At 37.1% G+C, this 10,318-nt stretch overlaps 1 protein-coding gene across 1 annotated transcript; it reads left to right on the top strand.

Moving 5' to 3' along the window:
- Positions 1-3,920: 3,920 nt before the first annotated feature.
- LOC125197100 (chitinase 5-like) lies at positions 3,921-5,043 on the top strand. Its single transcript, XM_048095803.2, has 2 exons — positions 3,921-4,351; positions 4,432-5,043. The coding sequence occupies exons 1-2, from the start codon at positions 3,943-3,945 to the stop codon at positions 4,848-4,850; spliced, it is 828 nt and encodes a 275-aa protein (XP_047951760.1). The 5' UTR covers positions 3,921-3,942; the 3' UTR covers positions 4,851-5,043.
- Positions 5,044-10,318: the final 5,275 nt, after the last annotated feature.

Here is a 10,318-nt window from a genome sequence, read left to right on the forward strand (position 1 = left end):
AGTCCTGGACTAAAGGTTAATATCAAAAATGGTCATTTTGCACTGTTTCGAGACGAAAATGCCATTTTGAGGGGTTTTTTTGGGGGGGGGGGGGAGGTCATGGGGTTTGGAGCCCCTTGCACAGCGAAAGACTTGTACAAAACAAATAAATCAGACGTAGGATCTATTTGACCGATTATGCGATTAATCAATTCACATGTTAAACAGATAATTGCATGCTAGAACGCAAATAATTCATGCTTAGAAAAATATAAATCCTAAACATGATTTCTACGGTTTAGGGTTACCGATTTTGATTCTCCAAAGAATCGTCGATTGCTCGCGCCTTCTCCACGATGATCTTCAATACTAGACCACGGACCTTCTCTCTGGTTCCCGAACTGTATCTCGATATCAGGGTGGGCTGATCTTATCAAAATACTAGGACTCGAATAAAGAAGACAGAAGAAATCCATGAAAAATATAAATCCTAAACATGATTTCTACGGTTTAGGGTTACCGATTTTGATTCTCCAAAGAATCGTCGATTGCTCGCGCCTTCTCCACGATGATCTTCAATACTAGACCACGGACCTTCTCTCTGGTTCCCGAACTGTATCTCGATATCAGGGTGGGCTGACCTTATCAAAATACTAGGACTCGAATAAAGAAGACAGAAGAAATCCTTCTCCAATTAGGAGAGAAATTCGAACTCCTCTAGATAGAGGGGGACGAAAATTATGAGTAATAATAATGAATGATTTCTGTCTCCTTTATTCTCCTATTTATATTAAGTTCCTTTTGGGCCCAGACAGGGATCTATGGAAGGTTTTGGATATGGGCTCCCCCAATTAGCTTTTTACTAATTAAATTGAACCCACAATTTAATACAAGCTTATATTGGAATATTACAAGCAGCCACTACAGAAGTAATATTGAACTCTCCCCATCCAAATCCGAAATTACAAGTAATCCGGGTTTCCGTTGTTTATTATTTATTTCCCGCGCTTAAGATATAAATGTTCATTAATTAATTAATGTCTGCTGTGGACTTAATTAATTAATATCTTATTAATTCCAAGAGTGGACTTAGCAAGAAACATTTATTTATTATTCATAGAGTAATAAAACTCCAACTGGCCAGTTTTCCGAATAATAAAACCTTGTTCGAGCTCCTCTTGAGGACATTATCAAACGAGACTCACCTCGCGCACGTTTCAACATAATAGCAATCCTAGCACCGCTAGATATTAATCACCACTACCCAATATATCAGGATTATTGGGTTGCGAAAAACCCGCACCATTTGATAAGTCAAAGTAGTGCATAATCAATACCGTATGCTCAATGCTAACATATGTAGATTAAGAAATAGTATTTTATCAAGATCTAGTTTTTCAGTAGATAGCATAAAGACACGTCTTGCTGTTAGATCCGTTCAGTGCTATACCACACCAATGTCATCTTATTTCAGTAAGGCTTAGAAATATGCGGACTGACATTGCAACATTTCACGATAGGTAGCCAAAGCCTATCTAGGTTGTGAAATTCTTCTTTTTCTTTTGCAAAGCATTGCATAGATCTGACCGTGTTACCTTAAAGTGGACGACGCCCACAACCGGTCTACTAAGCAAAAGACTTAGACTTTGTTTACTTCTTATGCATTTAAATGTTTGTAAAACATCTTATAAATGCACAAGCAAACACAATGTAATAATAATAGTGATTCTATTCGTGCGAGACTGCTCGAATAATACTGAATCGGGTTAAAATTGGATTGTAGAGTTTTATGTATACAAGCAAGATTCTATTCTCGCGAAACTTGCTCGAAACATGTTTTTCAGTATACCAAACCTAACAGGAGGGGTTTGGGCAATTTTGGTCTTTTTACAATTTTAACATTTTAAATCTGATATAATTTCAGTTACGTACTAAATTTGATATTATTTCAAAATTATCATTCTTCTTCCCTTTTGTCATCTTTCACTTTGTTTCAGTTTTTAAATATCAATAATTTTTTTTTAATTATAAACATTATTAAATAAAAAAAATTAATAGCATAATCAATATTTGATAGTATCTAATATTTAATCAATAAGATATAACAACGCCTTAGTTTTAATCAATATTTAATACCTTTAATCATAAATAGATCATATAACACGATTTATTCTGAAATAAATATGCATCTAATGTAAGACTAATGTAATTTTCGTATATTAATTTGAAAACAATCAAAATTACTAGAAAATTTCAACAAAACTACTCCTATATAAAATTAATAGTTTTAATCAATATTAATAGTTTTAATCAATATTAAATAACCAAAATTAATAGTTTTAATCAATATTTTATAGTGTCCATGAATTAATAGTTTTAATTAAAAAAATTTATTGATATTTAAAAATCAAAATATAAACTTTAATTTTATAAATTAAATCTAATATTGAAATAAAGAAACAAAGTGAAGGATGACAAAAGGGAAGAAGAATGATAATTTTGAAATAATATCAGATTTAGTATATAACTGAAATAATATCAGATTTAAAATTTTAAAGTGTAAAAAGACCAAATTTTCCAAACCCCCCAAAACTTCTCAAAAGGGCATTTTCGTCTCAAAACAGTGCAAAATGGCCGTTTTTTATGTTAACCCTTAGTCCAAGGACTGCTGATGATATTTTTAAAGTTCAGAGACCATTCATGAGATAATCCAATAATCCAAAGACCATTTTTGTAGTTCACTCTTTTTAAATTGGCAAGTAGTACATGGTAGGATGGGAGGAAGTCGGGAAACTAAAAACTAAAGACATAAACAAAGGGCACAAATCCTTTCTATTCGTGTGATATAATAGTGAAAATATTATACATTGCCTTTGTTTGGTACTTGTTCTCTCCTAGGATAGATAAGACATTAAATTATGGACAAACACCTAATAACAACAATATAACTTATTACTGCAAAAGAAGAAGATAAGAAAGAAAAATGTAAAAATAAAATAATCTCATCCGTTTGTATCTTGTAGAGATTCCACGGCAGACCAATTCTCCAATTCAGTCACGAGATTTGAGTCATACATATAAGTAAATAATAGCAGCCACTGGACTAGTGTTCTTTAACCATATAAATATTTTATTAAGTGTACTCAAATAAACTAAAACACTAGTTGACAAAAATAATACTCCACTTGCGACTCCATGGCAGTGTGCCTCAAGCGTATATAAACATAGGAGTTAAGAGACAGAAATACAGTATAAATCATCAACCTGATGGAGAATAATGAACTTAGATAAGAAATACTATAATCAACGAGTTGAATTTGTGTTCAAAATAGTTTTTGTAAATATTTTTAAATTATTCTTTTCTTTTTGAGAAAATCTAAATCAAATTAGTGTAGGTCATTAATTTTGAATATGTTCGACCCCATATATTTGCATTTACACAAATTATCATAATAATATGGAGTAGTACGTATCATGACTGTCTACTATAACCCTTATCGATTTTTTTTTCCGAAAATAATCTCCTATTACGTGGAAATTTATTGACCAATTAGATTATATGATCCTGTGGTATAAATTTGGGACTGATTATAATATATGTGTATGTATGTGTGTGTTTGTTCCTTTGATCCTTTCGGCATGGAAATGTTTTTCATGCATATTAGTGTCTGCTTGCTGCAGATTTAATTTTGATAAATCTAATACTATAACGTTATACACTACTGGGTAGTTTTCACATAAATTGATTGAAACAAGCAAGAAACTAATACCACTGGCAATAAAAGAACAATTTTTGGAGACGACTAAGTCCACTAATTACATTTGTTGACAAGGTCAAAAAAATATAAAAAATGAAAGTAACATAACAAAGGCTATCACAATTTCACTATAAATACATCTCAGTCCTCTCTTTCTCCTACACCAACTCAGCAATTCTTCATTCATCCATCTTTTAAGCTAAAAATGACTATTTTCAATACATTAATATCATTTCTGCTGGCCGCAGTTCTCATAGCCGGGGCCCTCCAGGCACAAGTATCCGGCCAGAACTGCGGCTGTGCAGCCAGCCTGTGCTGCAGCCAACATGGTTACTGTGGCACCGGTGACACGTATTGCAGCACAGGCTGCAAAAGTGGCCCTTGCTACTCCTCACAGCTCAGGAGTAGCAACGGCAACAAACTCTCCAACATTGTCACGGATGCGTTCTTCAGCAGTATCGCTAATAAGGCTGGCGGTGGCTGCCCGGGCCGAGGATTCTATACCCGTGCAGCATTTCTCGAGGCTGCCCGCTCGTATCCACTTTTCGGGACCACTGGCTCCCCCGAGCGGGAAATCGCAGCCTTCTTTGCTCATGTCACACATGAGACCGGACGTAAGTTGTCGTATTAACTTCAATTAATTCGTTTAATTTTTTTTTGTTATATTGTGTTTACAAATTTTGATTGCATGCAGATATGTGCTATATAGAGGAAATAAATGGAGCATCAAAAGCAGCAAACTATTGTGACAAGGAAAACAGGCAGTATCCATGCAAAGCAGGGAAGGGTTACTACGGAAGAGGTCCGGTGCAGCTGTCGTGGAACTACAACTACGGAGCAGCCGGAAAAAGCATAGGGTTTGATGGTCTAAACCACCCGGAGATTGTGGCGCAAGACCGCGTTGTCTCGTTCAAGACAGGTCTGTGGTTTTGGATGAACCAGTGTCATGCTATAATAACTTCTGGAAAAGGTTTTGGTGAGACCATTCGAGCTGTAAATGGGCCACTAGAATGTGATGGGGCGAACCCGAGCACGGTCAGTGCTCGGGTTCAGTATTATAGAGAATATTGCAAACAACTAGGAGTTGACCCTGGTACTAATCTTAGGTGCTAGGTAGATACATAGTTTTGTTCTTATCAAAATGTTGAGTGTGGTTGTGTGTGAGTGAGCAAGTGGCCAAGTGCTCATAGTATTAATATTTTTATATATGTGTTGTTTATTGTATTAAAACTAGATCTGTGTTTTCTCATATGAGATAATTGTGTTAATTATGGAGCCTAAAATATCTTCTACCATATTTAGGATTTGTTTTCTAGAAGTATTTATCCTTGTGATAGATTTATTCCATAGAAGATATTTCCTTATGGAATATGTTTTCTAGTTTTACTAGAATTACGGCTCTCTATTATGCTTATAAATAGAGGTGCTCTGATGTGTCAATTTAGGTCTATCAAAACAAAATAATTTTTCACTCAAGTTCAATTAATTAACCCAAATAGTATCAGTTTACTGCAAGATTATAGCTTCGTGTGTAGTAATTTAAGGTGTCGATCCACAGGGAAGGCAAGTTTATTTAATTCTAAAGCAAACAAAATACATAATAAAAAGTGATTTGGTTTGAAGATTTTGATTTCAAGATAAGCAACAACAATTAAAAGAAATAAACGAGCAAGACAAAACAAGAGATGAGATTGTTACTCCAAACATTCACGGATAAAACAGTGATTTATTCTAATATTCAATTCTATCTTATGAATTACGGGACTATAAAAATCTATTCATGATGCTAGCATTGAACATGCTTGACATACAATAGTTTAAGAATAGTTGAACACATATTCTATAAACTAGCTTTCATTAATCTAAGAATCCTACGGATGCGCGAGAATCAAAGATCAATTACTATTAGCTCATGAAATCCATTATCAAATTATCATCTAAACAATTCTAATTGATAATTCATTACCACAAAGATCCATCTCATTCAAAGTTGAAGAGACATTTAAATAAGACTATGGAACTACTACTAATGATGCACCAGGAGTAGTAGAATCAAGCAATAAAAATGTGATAACGACGATCATAAGATAAAGAAGAATATAGAATAGATCACACGAACAAATTATCCGTCTACATGTTTGGAGCAACACAAAGATTTTTAGCCAATCATAATCAAACTAGGAGTCATAAAGAAAAAATATATAATCTGAGAAACCATAGAGTAAGCTTGAAGAAATTGATGATGAATTCTTTGAGTAATCTCCCAATTCCACACGGCACTTCTCCTTTGTCTCACTTCAATTCTCCCAAAGTCAAACTCCTATGTATTCTTGTCTCCAGATTTGTCCACCGTCGCAAAATACTCCCAATTCGATCTCTCAATTAGACGTATTCAATTGATCTCTCCTGGAATCCTCTTCTCTCCCCACTTTCTTTTGCCAAAGTCGTCCCTTTTATCCCCAACCAAACTGCCCAAAGAAAACTGCGAATATGCAGTTACAATTGCTCTACCCGGCCGGGTAGATTTTGAAGCTAATAAATCACCCGGCCGGGTGTCAAAAAATCAGCCCTTTCTGGACTCCTTACGCCTTTCGAAGCTTACCCGGCCGGGTATATTTGATGGTGCAAAACTCACCCGGGCGGGTGGTTGTTGCTGCTGCGTGAAACGGCAGCTGTTCGGAGCATTGGGCGTGCATTTCCGGCGGGTCTCCGGCAAGATTCCGTCATCCCCGCTGCTGCTCACACCTGGAGTTGCTCGCGAACTCCGGCAGGTTGCCGGCTAAGCTTGGCTTGCGATCCAACGGTTGGCCGACAAAATTTGGGACTGGTTTAGATTTTGCAAACTGCAGGGCGTCGTGATGATCTGAGCTGATTATGGAGCAGCAGCTGCGCTGATCTTTGCATAGGCAGCTTGAACGCCTCACGCAGTATCCCGCTGCTGATGTTCTTCTTCCTCTGCCTTTACTCTCAAAATGTTTGATGAAAAGCTTTAAAGAGAATTCCTTATTTTTAATCTATATAGAAAATCACTCAAAGTTAGAGGATATAATATGAATATTTGATTTGCATCATGCTCCCTCATTGTAAAATCATCATAAAATTATATAGTGAAATCCCTGGCTTGGCATCGCCCCCAGACGTAGATACGCATTGTATCGAACTGGGTAAACAATTCGTTGTGTTAATTCTCCTTTATATTCGTGATTGCCTGTGTTTATTTCTCAACAACGGGTATCTAGAGCCTAGGATTTAAGAAGCAGAAATCACGATGGGGATCGACGGGAAGATTGTTGTAGAGAAGTTCGACGGATCTGATTTCGGATTACCTGTACGGTAAAGATCTGTGGAAACCTTTAAAAGCCAAACCCGAAAAGATGGAACCGGAGGAGTGGGAGCTACTAGACAGGAAAGCGATGAGCGCGATTAGGCTATCGTTGTCCAAGGAGGTGGCTTATCACACGACTATAGCAAAGTCGACGAAGGAGATGATGAAGATCTTGGAGGATATGTATCAGAAACCATCAACGGCAAACAAGGTACATCTGATTAGACGATTGTTTAATTTTAGAATGCAAGAGGGAAAGGAGGTGCAATAACATCTCAACGAGTTCAACATGATTACTTCGCAACTGAACTCTGTTAATATTAAATTCGCTGATGAAATTCGTACCCTAATTTTGCTATCGTCCCTGCCTGAGAGTTGGGCTGGTACAGTGACAACAGTTACTACTGCAGAGACAAACCTGACAGTTGACAGAGTAAGAGATCTGATTATTGGTGAGGAAGTTCGCCGGAAGAATCAGGATCTTCTACTTCTGGTTCAGTATTGAGTACAGAACAGAGAGGCAGATCGAAGGGAAGGCAAAATCGTGGAAGATCAAAATCCAGAGGAAGGAGCCAATCCAAGAAGGATTTGGATCGAGTTAAATGTTGGAATTGTGATGAGTTTGGACACTTTAGAAATCAGTGTGAAGCACCGAAGAAATATAAGAATAAGGATCAGAAAGAGAAGAATACAACAAACGCTACCATGTCAGATGACGATGGCGAGGCGTTGGTCCTAAGTGTGAGTAGTCCGATGGAATCGTGGGTATTGGATTCTGGAGCGTCGTTCCATTCATGCAGCAATGTGGAGGTAATGGAAAACTACGTTTCTGGCGATTTAGGGAAAGTATATCTGGCTGATGACGAGCCCTTAGATATCGTGGGAAAGGGAAACGTGAAGGTAGTGACATCCAATGGATCCGTAATAAAACTGAATGGAGTCAGACACATTCCTGGATCACAGAGAAACTTGATTTCGATTGGGCAGCTTGATGCAGAAGGGTACACGGTAACATTTGGCTGCAGCAATTGGAAGATTACCAAGGGAGCTATGATAGTAGCTCGAGGTAAGAAGGAGGGTACATTGTATACCACAACTTACTCCAAAGAATGCATTGATCTTGCAAGTGAAGCAAATAATGCAGATTTGTGGCATTGTCGTCTTGGCCACATGAGCGAGAAAGGGATGAAGATAATGTGCTCAAAAGGTTTACTGTCGGGCCTGAAAACAGTTGAAGTTGGCCTATGCGAGGATTACGTGTTTGGGAAACAGAAAAGGGTGAGTTTCTTAAGAGGAGACTAAAAATTGAAGATACAGAAGTTGGAGTTGGTCCATAGCGATCTATGGGGACCAGCACCTGTGAAGTCCCTAGGAGACTCTGAATATTATATGACATTCATCGACGACTCCACTCGAAAGGTATGGGTTTATTTTCTGAAGAGTAAATCTGATGCGTTTGATACTTTCAGGAAGTGGAAAGCCCTTGTTGAAACTGAAACCGGGCTGAAGGTGAAGTGTCTAAGATACGATAATGGAGGAGAATATGAACTTGCAGAGTTCAAGGAGTTTTCCGCAGAGAATGGAATTTGCATGGAGAAGACTGTGAAAGGAAGTCCACAGCAGAATGGAATCGCGGAGCGCATGAACAGAACGTTGAATGAGCGAGCAAGATGCATGAGGTTGAAAAGTGGATTGCCAAAGAATTTTTGGGCAGATGCAGTCAACACAACTGCGTTCCTAATCAACAGAGGTCTGTCAGTTCCATTGGAGTTTCGGATACCCGAGGAGGTTTGGACAGGAAAAGAGGTGAATCTATCTTACATACGTATCTTTGGTTGTGTTGCTTATGCTCATGTTAGTTCTTTTGAGAGAAGTAAGTTGGATTCCAAATCAATTAAGTGTACGTTCATTGGTTATGGAGGCGATGAGTTCGGTCATAGACTCTGGGATGAGCAGAACCGGAAAGTTATTCGCAATAGAGATGTCGTTTTCAATGAACATGTGTCTAAAATTCACTCCCTTCCAAAGAATCAAACAAAAAGACTTTACAATCAAAATTCACTCCCCCAAACTTGAGATCATTCAAGACAAGATTACATCTTAAAAATAGAAGCTCAATCTTTATTTCATCAAAAAAAAAATTTCTTTTTTTTTTCTTTTCCTCTTTTGATTTTCTTCTTCTTTCTCTTTTTTTTCAAGAGACCTCGACTTTTGTAATTTTAGAGGCCGTCTTTTTCATTTCTACGATGAACTTCATTGCCAACAATTATACATTTCATCAAGTCTCAAAATCTCTATCTTTTATAGAACACCACCCAACACTCACAACTCAATCAACAAAGCACAAGACTTGTATTTAGCACTCAAAAAATAGCAAGGATCAATGACGAGGCTAAAGTGAGGCTTATTTTAGTAGCAAGTGATTAGCTAAGTGTTTGCACAAAACAAAAGGGATTAAGCTCAAAGTGGCTTCTAGGGGATCATATGTTTGACTAGGCATGTGAACATTTGGCCATGAAGTTCATCCTAGTGCCTTATCTTCCCATATCATTGACACACATGAATGAAAGCACGCAACTCAATAAAGCAAATCCATCCAAGATAATTTCCACAAGACATGTGACTTTCATACTCTCCTCAACTCAAGAAATCGGTTGTTATCACAAAATGCTCTTTCAAATAAATTCATGCACCAATTCCATCCATCCTAAGCTTCAAAGATCAAGTAAAATCAAGCAAGATTTCCCAACTAGAAAGCCGAAGATAAAGCATGCACCCGTCAATTACATTGATTCAAAAACACATTTGGCATAGAATACACCCCAAAAACATACATCATGCATAAAATCATTCAAACTCATTCAACCCCCCCCCCCCCCCAAACTTGAATGTTTCATTGTCCTCAATGTAAGCAAAAATAACATAAAAAGTAAAGGGAAAAGAAGACTCCCCCAAACTTGGCATGATATCCATAGTACATTCGGGTGGGAGGGTGGGTGTATATTCCTTTGCATGTGTGCTTCCTAACAAGCTCCAATGTGAGTCCTATCTCCATGTTGCTCCTACATACAACAAACAAAAAAATAAAACACACAAAAAGAAACACTCAATTCAAAGTAAATATTAGAGGAAAGAATTGAGCAAACAAAACCTCCAACATATGAAAATAAAAATAAAAGAAAAATAAAAAACTTGGGTTGCCTCCTAATCAGCGCCTTTGTTTATAGCCGTTGGCTCGACTTTCTTCATCCTTGAT

Source organism: Salvia hispanica, chromosome 4 (genome assembly GCF_029641045.1).
Source record: "Salvia hispanica isolate PSC_SH4W2 chromosome 4, Shi_PSC_v1, whole genome shotgun sequence".
Taxonomy (NCBI): domain Eukaryota; kingdom Viridiplantae; phylum Streptophyta; class Magnoliopsida; order Lamiales; family Lamiaceae; genus Salvia; species Salvia hispanica.

Coding starts and splice junctions, on each gene's coding strand:
- LOC125197100 (XM_048095803.2), top strand. CDS start 3,943: ATGACTATTTTCAATACATTAATATCATTTCTGCTGGCCGCAGTTCTC. Junction 4,352..4,431: donor TGTCACACATGAGACCGGAC/GTAAGTTGTCGT, acceptor GATTGCATGCAG/ATATGTGCTATATAGAGGAA.